The sequence below is a fragment of the Poecilia reticulata genome, linkage group LG5, assembly GCF_000633615.1.
Source record: "Poecilia reticulata strain Guanapo linkage group LG5, Guppy_female_1.0+MT, whole genome shotgun sequence".
In the NCBI taxonomy this organism is placed as follows: Eukaryota; Metazoa; Chordata; class Actinopteri; order Cyprinodontiformes; family Poeciliidae; genus Poecilia; species Poecilia reticulata.
This window is the reverse complement of record NC_024335.1, coordinates 27,496,680-27,518,038: the sequence shown is the minus strand read 5'-3', so window position 1 is coordinate 27,518,038 and position 21,359 is coordinate 27,496,680. Positions and strand designations below refer to the sequence as shown.

General features: G+C 41.3%; 3 protein-coding genes across 5 annotated transcripts; 1 reads left to right on the top strand and 2 right to left on the bottom strand.

Annotated features, from left to right (window-relative positions):
• Window position 1: 1 nt before the first annotated feature.
• LOC103465409 (solute carrier family 41 member 1-like) lies at window positions 2–3,081 on the bottom strand. The gene is made up of 3 exons (XM_008410204.2): window positions 2,679–3,081; window positions 986–1,134; window positions 2–904 (listed from the first exon to the last, which is right to left on the bottom strand). Exons 1-3 carry the CDS (start codon window positions 2,845–2,847, stop codon window positions 725–727), a joined length of 498 nt encoding a protein of 165 aa, XP_008408426.1. The 5' UTR covers window positions 2,848–3,081; the 3' UTR covers window positions 2–724.
• Window positions 3,082–3,233: 152 nt separating this feature from the next.
• On the top strand, window positions 3,234–8,794 carry LOC103465410 (carbohydrate sulfotransferase 11-like). 2 transcript variants are annotated; one of them, XM_008410206.2, is made up of 3 exons: window positions 3,234–3,342; window positions 3,548–3,621; window positions 7,193–8,794. In XM_008410206.2, exons 1-3 carry the CDS (start codon window positions 3,336–3,338, stop codon window positions 8,036–8,038), a joined length of 927 nt encoding a protein of 308 aa, XP_008408428.1. In that variant the 5' UTR covers window positions 3,234–3,335; the 3' UTR covers window positions 8,039–8,794. The 2 variants fall into 2 exon arrangements, with proteins under 2 accessions (XP_008408428.1, XP_008408427.1); XM_008410205.2 differs by having other exon boundaries at window positions 3,234–3,621.
• Window position 8,795: 1 nt separating this feature from the next.
• On the bottom strand, window positions 8,796–20,559 carry LOC103465411 (solute carrier family 41 member 1-like). Of its 2 annotated transcripts, none has more exons than XM_008410210.1 (10): window positions 20,308–20,559; window positions 16,036–16,143; window positions 15,824–15,895; window positions 15,136–15,280; window positions 14,897–15,043; window positions 13,940–14,084; window positions 13,688–13,767; window positions 11,473–11,607; window positions 9,780–9,928; window positions 8,796–9,698 (listed from the first exon to the last, which is right to left on the bottom strand). In XM_008410210.1, exons 1-10 carry the CDS (start codon window positions 20,434–20,436, stop codon window positions 9,519–9,521), a joined length of 1,290 nt encoding a protein of 429 aa, XP_008408432.1. In that variant the 5' UTR covers window positions 20,437–20,559; the 3' UTR covers window positions 8,796–9,518. The 2 variants fall into 2 exon arrangements, with proteins under 2 accessions (XP_008408432.1, XP_008408431.1); XM_008410209.2 differs by lacking the exon at window positions 20,308–20,559 and adding an exon at window positions 17,297–18,195.
• Window positions 20,560–21,359: the final 800 nt, after the last annotated feature.

Genomic DNA, 21,359 nt, shown 5'->3' with positions numbered 1-21,359 from the left:
AGATGGTTCCATGTGTTTTATTTAACTGAACAAATTGTTTTGTTTCTTATTTTTACAAATGCAGAAGCTCTACAAATTCAGCCAAGCCTCACTGTTATTGCTATTTTTTCTTTATGGATGTCAAAGAAATAAAAAAAAGGCTCCACACAAGAATAAACTTTGACCTCAAACCCTGCTGTTTGTCAGTAGGAACACAAACTAACACACAGACAAGTTAAATACTAGAGCCTTATAGTGTCTGCTTTACGTTGACATACAAACACAATTATGTCTATTGGTCATAATATAAACATCCACCATCTAGCAAGAACTATAGGCGTGCAATAATTGGTATTTCTACAATTTCAGTTTGAGCTCATTAAACTGCATGTGAACAACAGAAAAGTACTAAGGACCAAAGTACTGAAGAAGTTTACAGTTACATTTTTTCTTGGACACTTTTTCACATTGAACTGTTCAGATCTGTGACCTAATTCTGACCAGGAAGTGATAATCAGAGCAGAAGGAACAACAACAAAATCTGAGTTGTTGATCTTTAAGCTACTCATTATGTGAGCGTTTTGTTTTCCCTTATAGTGAATCATGATTGTGATAGAATTATGATTTGATCCAAAGTCAGATTATAGCATCTCTAATTATTAAGTCACCACCTGTCTTTTTGTTTCATAGTCTTTCATCTGCAGTTGCAGTGAGCTCAGCGCTGTGCTGGTGCTGACCAAATGTTTCAAAGTCCGGTCCCTTCAGAGCTGCCCATCATGAAAAACCTGAAGGTCAGGGCCAAGAAAGCAGTTCCCAGCAGGTCCCCCAGAGCTGTGAGGTAGGGGATGGAGTAGTTATCTGGATCCAAGCTCCGTCTCCACAGCCAGCGGACCATCAGGACGGAAGAGTAGAGCAGAATCACCACCTGGAGGAGGAGGATGCTGGGCTTCAAATGCAAACACTGTATAGTTTTTATTATTACTTCTTGCAGTAAAGTGTTTCTAACCTGAAGCAGAGCTGCACACAGGTAGCAGATGATGAAGGAAGGCGTCATGGCGGTATGGCCTCCCCTCAGCAGCTGGACTGTGTAGAGGAAGAGGAGGTGACCTGGTACCACAAGGGCAACCAGAACTCTGGCTGATTTAGAGTTCACATCTGGACAAACATGGACAGAGAAGCAAACCTCCAGTAGGTACACTCACAGCTAAAGAGCCAGAAAATGTAGAATCTCTGATTTAGCCAACACCTATGTTTAGTTCTGTGGGAGGAAGCCAATGCCTGGGGCCATTTGGAGGTAACTTCATTGATTTGTGTTAGTTTAAGTGGCAGCCATTTTGTTGTTTTGGTACACTTTGTCTCTTGCTTTTTTAACTGGTTGTTTTATGTTTGAAAATGTTCTGGACGCAACATTAACTGCCCATCCAGGACTTGAAGAAATCTGAACTGAACTGAACCCTCATTACTCTGACTAAGACAGTATTAAAGGGAAAGTATTATGTAAAATTGACTCTTTAATCTTCACATCATGTCATAATGCTATTCCCTCATCAAAAACATACCTGGAGTGTTGCTTTTATTCTTAAAGGTATGTTTGAGAAGTCCTTTAATCTCCATGGCAACCACTCAGCTATGTAAACGCAGCAATTAGCAAACACCTGGTGAACTCCTTCTGCAGTTTCCAAACTCCTGCCTCACAGGACAACCCTCCATTGCGACTCCCCCATTCAGCTCCTTCAGACTAGTCAGCAGCAATTAGCAAACACCTGAAACTAAGCATCTACTGAGTTCGTTATAGAGCAACACTGGTAAAAATGTTGTTAAAGGGTTAATAGAGGAGCCATGTTGTGATGACTTCTTGAAGGCAGAGCTTTAGAAGGAGCAGGAGTTTCTTAAAGAGACAGAGGCTCAATTTCAAGGCGTTAAATTATGAAGTCAAATTTATTTTAGATTAAATTATACGAGTAGTAATAAAGTAAAAATGTATATAAAAATATATACATTTTTATAGGACTTTTTCAGACATTCCAAGATGTTTGACAAGAAAATAAATAAATGAATAAAGTTAACAAAGTAACTTGATTGGTGCTATAAAATGGCAGTGTGGCTGGAAAATACATAAAACTGCCCCTGTCTAATGTTTCCACATTAACAATGTTGTCTCATAGAACCACATGAATGCATTCAATTATTTTTATACATTTGTTAAGTTTAAGTGTGTCTGACCCTGAAAATCAAATATAACGTGATCCACACTTGACCCCTAGTTCCTCATCCAACATGTTGTTGGCTGTCGAACATCCAACAATATGTTGGAAAAATCTGCTATTTTTCCATCACACATTACATTGCATGGAGTGCACACATAATTCTGTTTTATGTCCCACTTTGAGACTTTGAGTTTAGTTTATTAAGCTGACTTCGTTTTAGTTGGCCTGTCTGTGTAAATGTTGGATTTGTTGATTTTTTTTCCATGTTTTGAGTAAACAAAAGTCACTTTAAGGCGCCATAAATAATGAACCTGAAAATTTGATTTATTTAAAAATCATTCCCCCTGAAAAAATATCAAAACTAATAAAAATGGCTGTTTTTGTTCTTTTATTTTTATTTCCCAACTAAAGCTCACTATGATGCTGATCTATTGACAAAGGGTTAGTAAAGACCCAAACACTTTTTTAATGCAACATTGTTGTTGGTTTGACCTGAGGAGCAGAAGGCGGTGCAGGGTCCAGGACAGTCAGCACTCATTTTTACTGGGAGAGCTCCAGGAACGCTCCAATAATGGAGGTAGGTGGACATCCTGCTCGCTTGGACCGCCACGAGATTTCCTCCAACTCCTACAAGAACACGGAAACATAGAGCAACGGTCATCGCTTCTAAGAAGGAGCGGCAAAAGCAAATGAGGCGGATTAGCTGAACTGGTCAACAATTGATGTCATCCAGCGCAGGTTGCTGTGGAATATTATCTCTGCTGCTGCTAAATTCAGGTCTCAGTGGCAATGTGAACAATCTATAGGGCAGATCTATTCAGTCTAATGTATCTTTGGTTTCTCAGCCTCAGAATCACAGTTAAACGGCGTTTAACTGAAGTCCTAAAGGGGTGCGGGTTTTAATGTTTTAATGTTTTTGTTTTTTTTAGATCTCTTTCTCACTGTTTATTTAATGTCACATGCTGTTTTTATTTTAATTATGTAAAGCACTTTGAAATGCCTTGCTGCTGAAATGTGCTATACANTGTGTGTGTGTGTGTGTGTGTGTATGTGTGTGTGTGTGTGTGTGTGTGTGTCTGTGTCTGAGCCTGTGAGGTAAAACGATGCCGACCTGAAGGCTCAGACTGATCCTCATCGCCCTGAGTCTCCATGTTAGGTTAGCTTTACACTCAGCCGGCTGCTTTATTCATTCTTAAACTTCAGACTTTTTATCCTCGTTGTTTGTTGACATGTTGTGATGTTATAGCGTTATTGTCTGTGATTCCTATTCCTTTAAATTTGCCAACACCTCGTAATGTCTAGTGTGTATGAGTGTGTGTTTTGTGACATGAACATTGTCACTGATGTGTTTTGTTCTTCAGAACATTTGTCGGAGCGGAGCAGTGGGCAGAAAACCCGGAGGAGCCCCCTGCAGAGCCTGTATGAGGGGGAACAGGTGAGTGGTGTGGGAACACGTTCCCTTCTTTCAGAAACCTGAACGCTGCTTTGATTTTCTTTGTTTCTTTATTTTGGGGCGGCGTTAAAAACCACTTTGAATTTTGTGAATTGCACTGCTTCAGAAGTTTTGTGCCTTTAGGCAGTGGTGCAAAAAGTGGGAATGCAGCGTATGCAACGCATAGGGGCGCAGCACCAGAGGGGGCGCCAAAACCCAGTCTGCAGGGGGCGGCGTGCCAGTGATGTTTTCCCGTACACTTCAGCGCGCCTTACGCTCCTTCACCTCGCGCACATAACGAGGTAAATGTAGCGAGTTTTACACTTCATGTGTCGTCGCCTCGGAGTGGGGGAGGGGGGGGTAGAGAGTGAGCGTCGGCCCTTCAACCTGACATTCCTTCCGGGGATTTATGTTTGGCATCCAACTAAATAACGTGTAGTTGCGCCACTGCCTTTAGGTGCGACTTTGCAGATCAACGCCATTTTGTTATATTTGTTTTAGAAAGAAGAGCCACTTCCTTTTCTTGCAGTTATTGTTAAAACATTTTACAACTACATAAGTCACAGAATATAATAAGTTATTCTCTTAATGTATATTTTTAATTTATTGATCTAGTTGACAACACTTCTGTTTATTATTGTTCAGAATGAGCTCAGAAATAGTTTTTTGAGCACATAAACCTCATTGAATTTTCCATTTTTAACAACAGAAAGCATCACCAGACGATGAGACCTTTAGATGTTCTATCTTATCACCTGCATTTTATCCTTTGCTGCCTTCGTCGTTGGTTGTGTTTCCTGTGTTGGTTGTTCACTGAGATGTCAAACCTATCCACTTTTTTTTCTTTTTCAGATTTGAAATGCTTTGTGTAAAATCACAGCAGCTGTTCCCAGTTACGTCTTTCTGTGTGAAGAAGGAAGGTTTAATTTTCATAAAACAAACAAGCTCCAGCAGGTTCCCCTTTAATTTAACTGCTTGTAATATTTTCTTCATTTTTCTTCCTCCTCACGTCTTAACTTGCTAATCTCTCAGGATGGTAATTAGGAGGTAAACTGTTGGCCAGACACACTTCTGTGTCTGTTTGGCCCAACTCAACCTTAAGCAGCTTTTAAAACTTATAGGTTTGGGCAAAATAAGCTATAAATATTGTAGAGTAAATACTTAAAGTGGGGAAACTTGGAGTCTAACAAACCACCAATTTTTCATGTTTCCCTTCTAAAGAACGGAGAGATCTTTGTCACATAGAATCTGAGCTCGTAGTGACAAACATTTTAAGAAATTTCTTAGAACTTCTTGAATTCTACAATTTTTCCTTGAATTTTAAATTAGTAAGATAAAAGTTAAAGAGATGGGTAGATCGATCGATATATTGATAACATGTCGGTATTGGTATAGTGAAATTTCATCTTATTTAAATATTGTAGTTCCTCAATTTTACCCAAAAACAGATTTTTGTTTTGCTCTCAAATTAAATTTTCTTGCACTTTAAGAAAAATATGCACATAAATTTGCTTCAAGTTTTTTTTTTTAAAATTATTTCTGTTCATCTTGTATTTTGTAGACATCTATAAACTTTGTCCAAATTCTGTCTTAGATTTTACTAAAATATTCCTAAGGAAAAAAAAACACATAAATACTTAGAGGTCAGCAATATAACGATATAAAAACCTACATAATAAAAGGTATTGATACTGATATCGGTATTGATGATATTGGCCTAAATTTACTTGGTATTGGATCGACAGCAAAATATTTAGTATTGCACTCTTATCTAGTGCAGGGAATTCAACCAAAACACAACCAAAATAAAATATAACCAAAACAAACATGCGTGTCCAGTGCTAGCAGAAGGAATGACTAGAGGTTTTTTACCAAAGACAAAAGAGAAATCCTACAACTGCTAAAATCTGACGCCACTCCATTTTTGTTTACATAAAGAAGGAAGATTCCAAAAATGTAGCAATAAAGTCAGAATAAGAGGAATATGATTCAGACATTTTATGGCTAGCAATGATGTCGTGCCTCTTTTCACCATGTGATTGTTTACAGCACATGCAGATTTCCTGTAGGCTTCATAGTGTAGCTGGCCCATTGATATTTAAAATGTCTTCCAGTTTCTGTTTATTAAAATTTTAAATGTATTGACCTTTGAGAGGCTGTTCTTGCATTATGATGTCATTACCACTATATTACTTGAAAATGGTCTGAAACAAGATCATCGTTTACCGCAATAACTTTTGGGACAATTTATCATCCAGCAACATTTGTTAACAGGCCTTGTTGCATGTGGTTCACCTGAAAACCAAACCCTTTGTGTTAACCCTCAGCAGCAGTACCAAACTCTGCTGCTGTCTCCCAAGGACATGTTTGACTTGGACGGTTCAAGTTGCTATTAATGTCCCCTCATTGTCCACACGGACAGACTTAAAGGCGAGGTCTAGGTTTACGTGAGAGTACGGGCCAGGTTCTGCCGCTCAGAGCGTAGCCCCTCAGTGTTTCCTGGATGTTCCGGTGTCTGTCGGCAGACACACAGAGCCAGTCATCGGGTCGGACACAGAGTCAGACTCTGAGCTCTGGGGCTGTGGCCGCTGCAGTGCCAAGCCAGCCCGAGTAAATAAAAAGAGTAAATAAGACATTTGTGCCAGTAGGAGAACAGGATGAACTAGATGACCCCTGGTTTTACCAGGTAGCTGCACGTTCCAGCGGCGGTGAGACCACCCTCTGTGGAGTCAGAGCTTCACTCACCATGGAGAAGTGAAGTCCTCATGACATGCAGAGTAACTGTATGTCCTGCATCTGATTTAATGAGGAGTTTGTCCTCCAGTACAGTGCACTGCAAAAGAGGTTTTTACCTAATAACAATAATCTTCAACATACAGTGCATCCAGAAACTATTCACAGCACTTTACATTTTGTTATGTTACAGCCTTTTCCCAAATAGTTTTAATTAATCATTTTCCTCAGAACTGCCCACCTGAGGGTCCAGGTTTCTAGGGACAAGTGTTGTGACTTAGCTCTGGCTCTGAACTCTGTGATGCAGGCATCAGATTGTCTTGAGCCATGTTTCTAGTATCTGTCCCCATCAAATAAACTGTAAAAAATACAAATAAAAAGTGGAGCTAAGCTGGTGACATCATATTCAAAAAGACTTGAGGCTGGAATTGCTGCTGTATTTATCAAAGGCTGTGAATATTAATATAAATCTGATTTCTTGATTTTAAATTAGCAAAACTCTCAAAAACCTTTTCCACGTTGGCATAATGGGAGATATGTGTGTAAAATGTTGAGGAAAGAAATTCATTTAGTAGAATCTGGAATAAGGTTTTCCAGATGCGCTGTGTATTGTGAGTCAACACCAAGTCGTGCACATGTGTGAAGTCATAGGAAAATGTTACATGGTCCTATTAGCATTTTCAAAAAACAAAACATCTGATATGTGTGATATGCATTTATCAGAAGTCAAATGCCATGAATGTATTTACAAGCTGTGCTACTTTTCTGTCCAAAAACATTCTGAAACCATCCAAACCTGAACCAGATTAACTATCTGCTCCTGGTTTTCTTTCCCCAACAGGGGGAATCTGCTGTGTCGGCCGTCCATCAGGGTCGCCGGGAGCTGCTGGAGGAGGCCTGCCGCTCCTACACCCGCAAACGCAGAGTCCTCGTCCCCGAAGACCTGAAGCACATTATTGTGGACGACCAGCACGGCCTGCTGTACTGCTACGTGCCCAAAGTAGCCTGCACCAACTGGAAGAGGGTGCTCATGGTTCTGACAGGAGTCTCGGGTGACCACAAAGACCCACTAGCCATCCCCGCCAATGAGGCCCACGTCCCGGGAAACCTCCGGACCCTGTCTGAGTACTCCACCCCCCAGATCAACCAGCGCCTGCGCTCCTACCTGAAGTTCATTTTTGTGCGTGAGCCATTCGAGCGGCTGGTCTCTGCGTACCGCAACAAATTCACGCGGAGCTACAATACAGCTTTCCACAAACGATACGGCACAAAGATCGTCCGCCGGCACAGGCCAGACCCTCGGCCGGAAGCCCTGGAGAAAGGGGACGACGTCTCCTTTGAGGAGTTTGTGTATTACCTCGTGGACCCCGCAACCCAGCGGGAAGAGCCCTTCAACGAACACTGGGAGCGGGTGCACTCGCTGTGCCACCCCTGCCTCATCCACTACGACGTGGTGGGGAAGTACGAGACGCTGGAGCAGGACTCCCGCTACGTGCTGCAGCTGGCCGGGGCGGACCAGCAGGTCCGCTTCCCCGCCTCGTCCAAAAGCACCAGGACTACCGGCGATATGGCAGCCGACTTCTTCCAGAACATCAGCCCCTTCTACCAGAAAAAGCTCTACAATCTGTATCGCATGGACTTCCTGCTCTTCAACTACTCGGTTCCAGCCTACCTCAAGTTCAGATGAGGCCGGGACGTCTTTCAGACACAAACTTATGGACCTGCTTCTCTTTCTGCTTTTAATGAAAAAAACATGAAGTTTTCATATCTGAGCAGGTGAGAAAAACAAAAGCTGGTGAGGACATTCCATGAGGAGATAGGAGTTTCTGCCTCACGAGGCAAATGAGATTTTATGGAAGACGTGGAGTTAACTGTTAGTCACTGGCTCTGAATGTGTGAAATGCTGTTCAAGTTTAGGCTTTCTGCTGTTTCAAAGGTGAATTTGCACAACAGGTGATCTCTCTAGAGCAGTGGTGTCCACTTTTTGACATGTGGGCCAAAATTATAAATCGGAAAGTATCCATTTGCCACACAGACAAAATTTTTAAAATAAAATTCTAAATGGAATGTGTCGATGACAGAAGCAAACTGGTCTGAAAATGGATCTCTAATTTCTGTAATACTGGAATTATACTCACTTTTGCCACCCATTTGTTTGCAAAAGTTTGCTGTGTTTGGACAGCGCTGCTCTAGAATGAATCGTATCCAGATCGTGTGTGGACAGTGAATGTCTCCAGACATGTGCCTTGGATCGTGGGCCTTCATTTTGTACCTTGGCAACAAAGACAGCTTTTCTAACTGTGACTGTTGTTGTGGTTTTTTTACTGTAGGAAAAAAAAATTGTGTAACTATTATTTTAATTTATTATTTCTAGCTCTAAAAAAAGCCAAACCAAACTAGATATATGTTCTTCCATGTCTTTCAAATAAATGCATTTTCACCAAGATGGTTCCATGTGTTTTATTTAACTGAACAAATTGTTTTGTTTCTTATTTTTACAAATGCAGAAGCTCTACAAATTCAGCCAAGCCTCACTGTTATTGCTATTTTTTCTTTATGGATGTCAAAGAAATAAAAAAAAGGCTCCACACAAGAATAAACTTTGACCTCAAACCCTGCTGTTTGTCAGTAGGAACACAAACTAACACACAGACAAGTTAAATACTAGAGCCTTATAGTGTCTGCTTTACGTTGACATACAAACACAATTATGTCTATTGGTCATAATATAAACATCCACCATCTAGCAAGAACTATAGGCGTGCAATAATTGGTATTTCTACAATTTCAGTTTGAGCTCATTAAACTGCATGTGAACAACAGAAAAGTACTAAGGACCAAAGTACTGAAGAAGTTTACAGTTACATTTTTTCTTGGACACTTTTTCACATTGAACTGTTCAGATCTGTGACCTAATTCTGACCAGGAAGTGATAATCAGAGCAGAAGGAACAACAACAAAATCTGAGTTGTTGATCTTTAAGCTACTCATTATGTGAGCGTTTTGTTTTCCCTTATAGTGAATCATGATTGTGATAGAATTATGATTTGATCCAAAGTCAGATTATAGCATCTCTAATTATTAAGTCACCACCTGTCTTTTTGTTTCATAGTCTTTCATCTGCAGTTGCAGTGAGCTCAGCGCTGTGCTGGTGCTGACCAAATGTTTCAAAGTCCGGTCCCTTCAGAGCTGCCCATCATGAAAAACCTGAAGGTCAGGGCCAAGAAAGCAGTTCCCAGCAGGTCCCCCAGAGCTGTGAGGTAGGGGATGGAGTAGTTATCTGGATCCAAGCTCCGTCTCCACAGCCAGCGGACCATCAGGACGGAAGAGTAGAGCAGAATCACCACCTGGAGGAGGAGGATGCTGGGCTTCAAATGCAAACACTGTATAGTTTTTATTATTACTTCTTGCAGTAAAGTGTTTCTAACCTGAAGCAGAGCTGCACACAGGTAGCAGATGATGAAGGAAGGCGTCATGGCGGTATGGCCTCCCCTCAGCAGCTGGACTGTGTAGAGGAAGAGGAGGTGACCTGGTACCACAAGGGCAACCAGAACTCTGGCTGATTTAGAGTTCACATCTGGACAAACATGGACAGAGAAGCAAACCTCCAGTAGGTACACTCACAGCTAAAGAGCCAGAAAATGTAGAATCTCTGATTTAGCCAACACCTATGTTTAGTTCTGTGGGAGGAAGCCAATGCCTGGGGCCATTTGGAGGTAACTTCATTGATTTGTGTTAGTTTAAGTGGCAGCCATTTTGTTGTTTTGGTACACTTTGTCTCTTGCTTTTTTAACTGGTTGTTTTATGTTTGAAAATGTTCTGGACGCAACATTAACTGCCCATCCAGGACTTGAAGAAATCTGAACTGAACTGAACCCTCATTACTCTGACTAAGACAGTATTAAAGGGAAAGTATTATGTAAAATTGACTCTTTAATCTTCACATCATGTCATAATGCTATTCCCTCATCAAAAACATACCTGGAGTGTTGCTTTTATTCTTAAAGGTATGTTTGAGAAGTCCTTTAATCTCCATGGCAACCACTCAGCTATGTAAACGCAGCAATTAGCAAACACCTGGTGAACTCCTTCTGCAGTTTCCAAACTCCTGCCTCACAGGACAACCCTCCATTGCGACTCCCCCATTCAGCTCCTTCAGACTAGTCAGCAGCAATTAGCAAACACCTGAAACTAAGCATCTACTGAGTTCGTTATAGAGCAACACTGGTAAAAATGTTGTTAAAGGGTTAATAGAGGAGCCATGTTGTGATGACTTCTTGAAGGCAGAGCTTTAGAAGGAGCAGGAGTTTCTTAAAGAGACAGAGGCTCAATTTCAAGGCGTTAAATTATGAAGTCAAATTTATTTTAGATTAAATTATACGAGTAGTAATAAAGTAAAAATGTATATAAAAATATATACATTTTTATAGGACTTTTTCAGACATTCCAAGATGTTTGACAAGAAAATAAATAAATGAATAAAGTTAACAAAGTAACTTGATTGGTGCTATAAAATGGCAGTGTGGCTGGAAAATACATAAAACTGCCCCTGTCTAATGTTTCCACATTAACAATGTTGTCTCATAGAACCACATGAATGCATTCAATTATTTTTATACATTTGTTAAGTTTAAGTGTGTCTGACCCTGAAAATCAAATATAACGTGATCCACACTTGACCCCTAGTTCCTCATCCAACATGTTGTTGGCTGTCGAACATCCAACAATATGTTGGAAAAATCTGCTATTTTTCCATCACACATTACATTGCATGGAGTGCACACATAATTCTGTTTTATGTCCCACTTTGAGACTTTGAGTTTAGTTTATTAAGCTGACTTCGTTTTAGTTGGCCTGTCTGTGTAAATGTTGGATTTGTTGATTTTTTTTCCATGTTTTGAGTAAACAAAAGTCACTTTAAGGCGCCATAAATAATGAACCTGAAAATTTGATTTATTTAAAAATCATTCCCCCTGAAAAAATATCAAAACTAATAAAAATGGCTGTTTTTGTTCTTTTATTTTTATTTCCCAACTAAAGCTCACTATGATGCTGATCTATTGACAAAGGGTTAGTAAAGACCCAAACACTTTTTTAATGCAACATTGTTGTTGGTTTGACCTGAGGAGCAGAAGGCGGTGCAGGGTCCAGGACAGTCAGCACTCATTTTTACTGGGAGAGCTCCAGGAACGCTCCAATAATGGAGGTAGGTGGACATCCTGCTCGCTTGGACCGCCACGAGATTTCCTCCAACTCCTACAAGAACACGGAAACATAGAGCAACGGTCATCGCTTCTAAGAAGGAGCGGCAAAAGCAAATGAGGCGGATTAGCTGAACTGGTCAACAATTGATGTCATCCAGCGCAGGTTGCTGTGGAATATTATCTCTGCTGCTGCTAAATTCAGGTCTCAGTGGCAATGTGAACAATCTATAGGGCAGATCTATTCAGTCTAATGTATCTTTGGTTTCTCAGCCTCAGAATCACAGTTAAACGGCGTTTAACTGAAGTCCTAAAGGGGTGCGGGTTTTAATGTTTTAATGTTTTTGTTTTTTTTAGATCTCTTTCTCACTGTTTATTTAATGTCACATGCTGTTTTTATTTTAATTATGTAAAGCACTTTGAAATGCCTTGCTGCTGAAATGTGCTATACAAATAAAATTTGATTGATTGATTGATTGTCGACTCCATGAAGATACTTGTGGATGATATGAGTTCAACATTTAATTTCCTGTTGGGACAAATAAAGTATTTTTAGCTGAAGTGACTTAAAAATAAGGAGAATAATAAACAGCACAGTTGAAGATTACAGATTCATTTGGGAGGAATTGCATTTAAATGTCTTTAAACAAAGAAATGTGCCATCCTCATAATCCATCATGAAGAGAAACTACATCATATGTTGAATCAAGGCTCTGATCTGGATGTGATTTTAAACGCTGAGCCCAGTGCGTCAACAAATAGAGAAAAAAACTTAATCCATATCCAAACAATCACTTTACTGGAAATCTAATCCAATTCTGTTTTCCATGACTCCTTTCTTTCCTCTCAAACTGTCTAAAAAGGCATTGTCAAGTTTATTTGGTATTTTCCATCTGCCTTATAACCCCTCCAGCTGATTTTATGAGCAGCAGTGTGACTACTCTCTGCTCTCAGAGCTTTGAAGCACACGGATCATCGGAACAAAAACAGGGAAAGTGTTTCTGGTCAACAAGGCGTGAGAGGAGAGCCTGCATTGGAATGCAAATGCACTTCCTGGAGCGGGATGGCACAGAACAGCAGCCAGTGAAGGCATAGTTGGCATTCTGATCAGGCTTGTGGTCTATGTAAAGGCCGTTGTTATTGCTCTCCGCTCAGCGTGCCGCTCTGTGGTCAGCAGGACTCGGGTCACAGACGATCTGGTCCTCTACGCCCCTCTGAGGATCCTCTGACATGAAGGCCAATCAGACTCCAGCAGCTCTTTCATGGCTAATGATTGATGACGGACTCAGATCTGACGCTGAGCTCGGCCTCAGCAGGGGTTTGGTTTACAGTCAGACTCTGGAGGAGTTAGAAACTTAATCCCGTTATTCATTATGGGATTTACTGCTGGCTTCCAGCGTGGTTCAATCATTTCCACATGTCATCATTTTTCTGCTCTGCTCGTAGTTGGTCTCTTTAAAAGCGACTCTTTAGAGCGAGAAACATCATCAGTATAAATCCCGTCATTGTAATTTAATTTTTGATAGAATTAAAAGGATTACATCAAAAATGATAAAAGAAAAACAAAGTTACTGTTCACCTCTCTGGAGACACTAACAGAGGATGAGTGCTTTATAAAAACATTTTTTACAAAACATCCTTAAAGACCTATTGTTTAAGAATGATACAATTCTTCTTCAGGTAGTTAATGTCTAACTACCTGCAGTATCTAGCTGTACTAGTATGGATAAGGCTAACTTGCCTTATCTGGAAATTGTTTATTCCTACTACAATTTGAACATTTTTTCTTAACTTTAATGTTCCTTCAAGTTATTTTGACAAATCTTTAAAGATGTTTCCATTTTTTTCAAATGTCAAGTTTAAAATTATGCATAGGTATCATTTAAGACAAAAGCTGTTATGTTTTTTAAAAAAATGTTTTTTCATTGTTCTTTTTGTCTCCGTTCTGAGGATAAAATTTATCCATCAAACAAAAAGTTAATTAATTTTCTGTTCCAAAACATTTAATTATAGATTTCACACATTTCTAACACCAAAATTGTGTATATTATAATAACCTTGTGATGATTTGTAGGCCATTACTGCCTTGTGAATAGTTAAAGGGTTTAAAGTTTGTCTTGTCTGTTTTGACTCACCGTTGATGATGGGGGTGAACACAGCCATGCCTTCAAAGCTGGGGTTGCTCACAGTTTTATCCAGAATCAGACCACCAATACTAAGAAGATGAAAATATGATTACATATCAATCAGAATAGAATAATTTTGTTAAAAATAATTTTGATTCCTAATGAGGTAAATTTTTGACTTTTTGGAAATGAAGCTTGTTATGTGAAAAGTTCATGACTAATGTCTGAGTTGACATGAGGAAATGATCAGATGACTCTCACCTGCTGACAGACATGGCCAAAATGACTGGCTGCCATCCTGACTTTAGGACCTCTCTGATTGGTGGACTGCGGCTGGCGACAATGACCCACACAGGGGTGAGCAGCAGGAAGAAGCCCCCCACCATGGTGGGCAGGTACCACACATCTGGAGGGCAGCAAAACAAAGAATCAGAGGAATCTGGCTGTGATGATTCAGCTCTTTTCTAGCTCTTAGCAAGAAGTTAATCAGGATTTTGCTGCCCTCCTCTGGTTAAAAAAACAACAATAAAAAAACAGTTAAAATACATAACAAGTGTTCCAGATGTTTCCATCACAAAAATCCCTTTCATCTACTCCACATCTGGGATATTTTTGTTCTTTATTCTTTAAAGCAGCAGTAGGATGTGTTTTCCAGTCACATGGTATCATTTTTAGCACAGTCAAGTAACTATGTTACCTTCAGTTGTTAGAAAAATGCTGACTGTATCAAATATGATTCTAAAGAAACATGACTTCCTAATTTACATCCTTTAAATTGGGTCTTTGTCTCTTTAAAAGCTCCTGCTCTTTCTGAAACTCTGCCTCCAGGAACTTATCTCAGTATTAACCCTTTAACAACATTTTTAGCAGCATTGCTCTGAGAAGTAGCTCCTATAATGAGCTCAGCTGCTGCACAGTACCACTGCTAATTGCTGCTGACTAGTTTGAAGGAGCTGAGTGGGGGAGTCCTGGAGAAGGGCTGCTCTGTGAGGCGGAAGCTTAGAAAGTGAGGAACTTTGTCCTTGAAGACGGGGCAAAGGTCTACCTAGGTGTTTTGCTCAGCTGAACGGTTGCCATGGAGATGAAAGGATTTTTCAAATATGCATGAAACACTCCAGGTATGGTTTTAATGAGGGAATAACATTACGACATAGTGCAAAGTTCATAAAAGTTAGTTTTATACTATACTGCCCCCTTCAGGTAGGTTGTGTCTCTGACCTCTGTAGGTGAAGAAGAAGCTGCTGACCCCAGTAAGCAGGGACAGGGTGATGAGGTCACCGAGGCTAGCAGCGATGGGCGTGGCCACATTGTCCGGGTTGACGCCCAGTTTTCTGGAGCCAATAATCACAGCCACCACCACCAGCCCTGTCTCAGCCCACAGGACAGCTGGATGAAGCCGCAGCATCACATCAACTATGTTGTATTGTGTAAATTAAAGTGTTGAGCGTCGGGCTGACCTAGAGCGAGTGCGGCGATGAAAGCGGTGCTGATGCTGCTGGCACACAGGATGGCAGCCTGGATACCGTCCACTCTCTCTCTGCTCAGACGGCCCAGAGCGACGGCGGCTACGGCAGCCAGGAAGCCCACAACTGTGGCCTGGACCTGGAGACAAATTCAATGCTACGTTAACTACAGAGTCCACATTCACACATGGAGGCAAGAAACCACAAACCTGGATGCTTCATTCATCAAGAGTACGCATCAACTTTATGTAGCAGCTAGCTAACAGAGGCTAGCTGTCTATGTGTGCAGGGGCTCAAACGGTTGAGGTCAGGCTGAAGTTTGACCTTTGATTGGCTGGAAAATTAAAGTGCAGTCAGTGATCAGTGATCAACACATCTTCTGTCTTAAATGAATGAAACTTCTCTAAATCTATTTCCTCCCTTCCATTTCTACTTTAGTCACAGGCCAGTCTCTTATACATTCATCCAAATGACAGCTGGACGAGTTTCTCTCTCTATTTTCAGTCATATGAGCTGCTACAGTGTTTCTGGATCTAGATTTGGGTTTTGGAGCAAAATCCTCCAAGGGTTTGGAGTGAGCTGTTAATAAGATAGTGTGTGTATGTATGTGAAAAAGAGAGAGAGAAAGAGAGAGAGAGAGAGAGAGAGAGAGAGAGAGAAAGAGAAAGATTGTGCAGGCCACCTGAATGAGGGCCATGTTACAGAGCACCATCCTCCAGCGCTGCCGAGTCTCGTCCATCTGCCCCATGTTGGCCTGCAGATGGGAATAAATTTACAGAACAATCCCATTTCCTCACAAGTCTTCACAGAAACGTTTCAAAGCGCCGAACATTTTACTAAGTCTCACAACAGACTTAATTTGCAGTGTGTGTTTAGTGTGAGTGTTGCACTCACTGCTGTCGACAGACGGGATGCCAGTGTCATCTCTAGGTTTCCCTTCAGCCCCACCAGAGCCGGAACCAAGACAAACACCTCAGAGATCTGCTGGAACACCTGCCAGTGCTGACAAGCACAGAGTGGCATAAACAAATCACAAAGTTCTAATCCACATGTTCAGCTCTTCCTCATGCCCTTCATTCAGGCACCAACTTTCAATGTGAGCTAGATATCCCCAATACCAATACTGATACTGATACTTATTTAAGTTTGATACATCATCAAACTTCTGACCTTTAGATGTTCTCATGGTTTATTTATTATTGAATAATTTTGTTAAAACTTTGGACAAAACTTGTACAGAGTTCATAAGTGTCTACAAAATGCTTTAATGACACACTGACACAATAAACAGAAACAATAGAAAGCCTGTGTGCATTGTTTCATAGATAAAGTGCAAAATGTATTTGAGGGCGAATCAAAACAAAATCTTTTTAAAGTAGAGTTAAGAAACTACAAGCAAAATTTCAAGAGGGAATCTGAAGCTGAAGAATCAATCTTACCACGCTACTATCGATCAATACTAACATCTACTTATTTTTTTATATATATATTTTGGATCCATATGCCAAACTTTAATAACTACATACATAAACAATCTTATTTCCTTACTGCATGGCATTAAATCAGACCAATCTTTTTTTGGTCTGAAATAAAAGCTGCAGTAACCGAGTTGCTCCAAAATCATGACTTTCTTGTTCTTTCCTCATGTCATATTTTGTAAAGTGCACCAGCCCCTCCAGCAGCAGCACAGGGACTCCCTGCTGGGTTTGTGTTCTCAGGTGAGCAAACCTCCTAGTTTTCCCTCCAAATGTAACAATGTTCTTTAAGGTTAAACACGTCAATCTTCCTGTCATCAGACGACTGGTCATGTCGTCTGATGAATGTCTTTTCCCTTCACTATATTTGTAAACTGCTGTGTTTTTTTCCCGTTGTGGCTTCTTCCTTTCTAAATTGGATGAAATGAATGAAAGTCCCAGTCCTGTTGTCATTTACAATGGAGCTTAGAAAACTTATTTTCTGAGCAACAATTGGTTATAAAGAGTTTCAGAACCACTAATTTGGATCCTACCAAGTTCAGTAGTAACAGCTTTTCTGATTTCTTTGTCTTCATGCAGTAAGTTTACCAGAGCAGTCCCTACAAGCTGTGAAGATCTGACATGCTTCTCTACATTTCTGTTTAAACAAAAAGCCCACTATGAAGTATAATGCTCCATACTTGCGCTGTGTCCATGACCGGCCCGGCCAGCAGGATGTGGAGCCGGACCGGCTTCACCATGAGGCCGCCGGCAGAGCGGCTCCGTCTGCAGCCGAGGCCTCTGGGCTTGTTCCCCTGGAAACACAGCTGCAGGGCCAGATGTGCCACCGCCATGGCACATCGGTCTGAACCCATCACCACTTCAAGCCTCAGCTCAGGTCTGAGATGACATCACTTCCTGTTCATCTCAAGACCTGTCACCTCCACCTTCGCTTTGAAAACTCACAACGAAGTTAGTCTGACTTTAACTCAAAGGGAAGTTCAGCGTGGAAGTGGAGTGTATACACACACACGCACACACACATCTACTTAATGCAGGTCTGGTAGGAATCTTCTGACACACACACAAAGCCCCCCTTTGTCTCCTCATGCCTCGCTGTTCAGCAGCCGGGCGGCCGAGGCGGAGCGCTGGACGGCCGGCCTGAACAGGCTCCACCTCCTCTGGGACAGGGACATCCAAAAGGCCAGGAGCTTCCTCTCTGTCCTCCAGTTCTGCCACTCTGTCTCCTCCGTCTCCTTCCACATGCCCCTCTCTTTGTCCCCTGTGCCGTGATGTCCCGCTTGAGCCTGGAGCCCCTTCTTCATGTCGACGAGGTCTGGTCCAGGCTATGACCTTTGGACTGACCTCTGTGATGCTGCGTGTCTTTCAATTTCCAGATGAATAGAGACGACGACGTTTTGATCTGAGAGGAAGGAGGGAGTGTGAAGGAGGATGAGACACTTTTCCCTCTCCGGTCAGGTGGAGCAGACTCCTCCTCCTCCTCCTCCTCCTCCTCCTCCGCCTGCAGAGGGCCGTTGACGCACTCAGAGCGGCGGCAGGTGCTGGACCTGTCGCCGACACGTGGTGCTGCTGCTGTGTGGGAAGGACAAGCTTTACCCTGGTGGACTTGGGAGGGCAGGGAGACACACGGACAGATGCCATCTGCTGTCTGCCAGAAGTCAGCTACATAATCTACTGACTTATATGAATTCCCAATCAAAACCCCTCACAGGTAATCTGTCAATGCTGGTGAGACAGGGAGGTGAAAAAAACCTAACCAGCTCAGATTGAATCTGTTCCTGCAGTGTGTGATGTCTGATGTGTGCAGATGATCAGCAAGTGTGTGTCCTAAAAGTCCTCACACACACCTTCAGCAGGACGATGACTCAGCTGAAAACTGTCCTTGAGACACGACTGCTGTCACTGCAGCGCCCCCTAATGACTCAGGCAGTACAGCTCACACTTAATAACACACCACAAAATACAATCTACTGTATTTTATTGAGGTTTTATGTGACAGATCAGCACAAAGTAGGAGGAGGTGAAGAAGTGACATGTTTCATTTTTAGAAATCTGAGGAAAATATGCATTTGAATTCAACTCCATTGACTGTGACTCTCCTAAATAAAACTCAGTTACATTCAGAAACGCCAAATTAGTAAACGGAGTTGATCTGTGTAGTTCCGTTCCAGCAGTGGCTGTTGTCCAGGGAGGCATTTGAAGGAGGGGCGCACAAGCACAACACATACTGCAAAATACAAAAAAATCTTAGCAAGAATTTATTTTTTGTCTAGTTTATTGTGCAAATATCTTGGAAATAAGGCAAAAACTAACTTAAAAGTAACTTTGTCAGTAAGACAGCAGGAGTTGTTTTAGGTCAATAATTCCTTAATATTAATCAAAAAGACGAGTTCCACTGGCCGATTGTTTTCACTGAAAAAAGTGTCTTGTTGTAAGTGGAAATAATCTGCCAGTGGAACTAGAATTTGTTTGATCAATATTAAGGGATGATTGCCTTAAAGGGGCGGTATTATGTATTGGTATTATGGTGCCATTTTATAGCACAATCAAATAACTATGTAAACTTTGGTTGTCATAAAAATTCTGTATCAAACATAAAATAAATTTGACGGTTTTAGTGTACTAAGGTATTTGCACTAAAAGCTAGCCAAAAATACCTTGTCACATCTGGGGGGTTTGCAGTGCAAAGCTACAAGGTTTATGTTGCTTTTATGCCGAAGCAGCCAGTTAAGAGTTGGTGCTTCCTGCTTGTTGCTGATAATTAATACAGAACTTTACAACACTGAATGCAGCACTGTGAAATGTGGTGGTGGCAGCATCATGATATGGAAATGCTGGGTTTTCTTTTTTAGCAGAGACAGGGCAGGTGGTCAGAGTTGTTGGAAGGTGAATATGGATAACTTCAGGGAAATATGTTGTTGCATCATATGATTGTATGATATGATTGAATGATATGATTGTTTATATGTGACAGAAATATTTGTCATAAATTGTTGGTCATAAAGTAGGTGAGCAGCTGCCTGTGGCTCCAAAATGTTTTATCTATAATTAAGTTACAAACAGAGCCTGGAGCTCACCATCACATATTATTTGACAAAACATCAGCAGAAAGATGACAGAATATTTTTTTTTTGTGTGTGTGTGTGTGTAACTGGATTCACACCAAGTGTCTCAAAGCGCTTTACAAACTAAACAATCCAACCTCTGTACGGTCACATATAATTTGTGCAGGCTAATAAATTCATGTTCCTGAATCTGACATTGCTTTTACATTCTTTGGCATCTTTGGAATAATACAAACTTCTAAACTTCTTCAGTGAATGAATTATAATAAATTTAACAGTTTTTCCAGATACTTCCTACATTTAGACTTGCATGTTGACACTAACACAAACTGCAGTTCTGCCTTATCTCTGAAATGTGTTTATTTCTTTCCATGGGTCGGGTTGGGGTCACCTCACAGGTCATCCTGACCTCCTGGCCTCCATTCCCAGTTAAAACCAGATAACAGTTTTAACTTGTGTTCAGCTTCCATGTCGGTTATTGAAAATCCATTTCAACTCTGGAGAATTTGTAAGCAAATCATTACTAAGAAAATACCTTCCTACAAAGATCTCTTTTAGAGTGTTTTTTGGACCTCTGCGGTTCCCATAGATATCAGGTACTAAACTCTAGTTCTAGTGTCACTAACCTGTGCGCGGTCCAACAGCATTCCGGCTGTCACCATACCCTGACCGGCCAGCAGGTACGAAGGCAGAACTTGGAGGCACATAGTCCAGGATGACTGTCCACAGGAAAGGTGGAGCTTCTCCTCCCTCATCTTGTCAGGACCAGACAGCAGTGCTGTCGAGGTTCATATTGGAAAACTGACCGTCTCTAGTCCTCCTCTCACTCCAACCCGGAGCCAATAGCCCCAGACTCTGTTTGTCTTTCAGCATGCCAACCTGCACCCCCCCTACACGTTAAGTAAAAATATAGGACAAAGTTTCCAATTTATTGGCCGTCTTGTCATAGAGATATTTACATTACGCAACATTACGTTACACCCCCCACGCCATTCATTGACTTAACTTAACAGTGGTTTGCCTCACCAGTTTCATTGTCCTCATTTGACGTTGCTAACTGTGAGCTTGGTTTTGTGAAAATGTTACAAACTTTGCACATTTAGCTGAATTTGTTTCCAAATTTTCTTCTTTTTAATGTTAGCCTCCTCGACGCCAGCCTTACTCTTCCTACTTTCCGCCATGTTCATTGGAGTATTACGTCACGTTGCGTCTCCAAAGACAAAACAAAACGAGAGCTGCCAATGGACCTTACCAAGCTGCGCCCAGAAACGCCCCTCGAAAGTCCCACGTGACTTCATGTCTCACATTAACCTCCTCGCAGAGCTTAGCTTCAATGGGATTTTTCGTTTCGACTGACTGCAGAGTATTTCTGAGTCGATTAGTTTAGCATTTCTGCCGGATTTTCACAAAATATCAGCCACGACAATGGACAAGGGAACCAACAAGTTCATGTCATCTTTTTTGGATGACATCAAGATGTTTTAGCCACGCGATGCCTCCAACATTGTGTGAGTTGCAGCTAAATGCTACAAGTCAATGAGGAAAACAGCAGATCCTCAGACCCTCAGCATAAATATAGCTGTGGACATGATCACTGATGGCTGTTGTTCTTGCAAGGCTGGGTAAGTCAGGCATTCATGGTTTTGAGGGTTCGAATGTGCCTAGGACTTATACACCG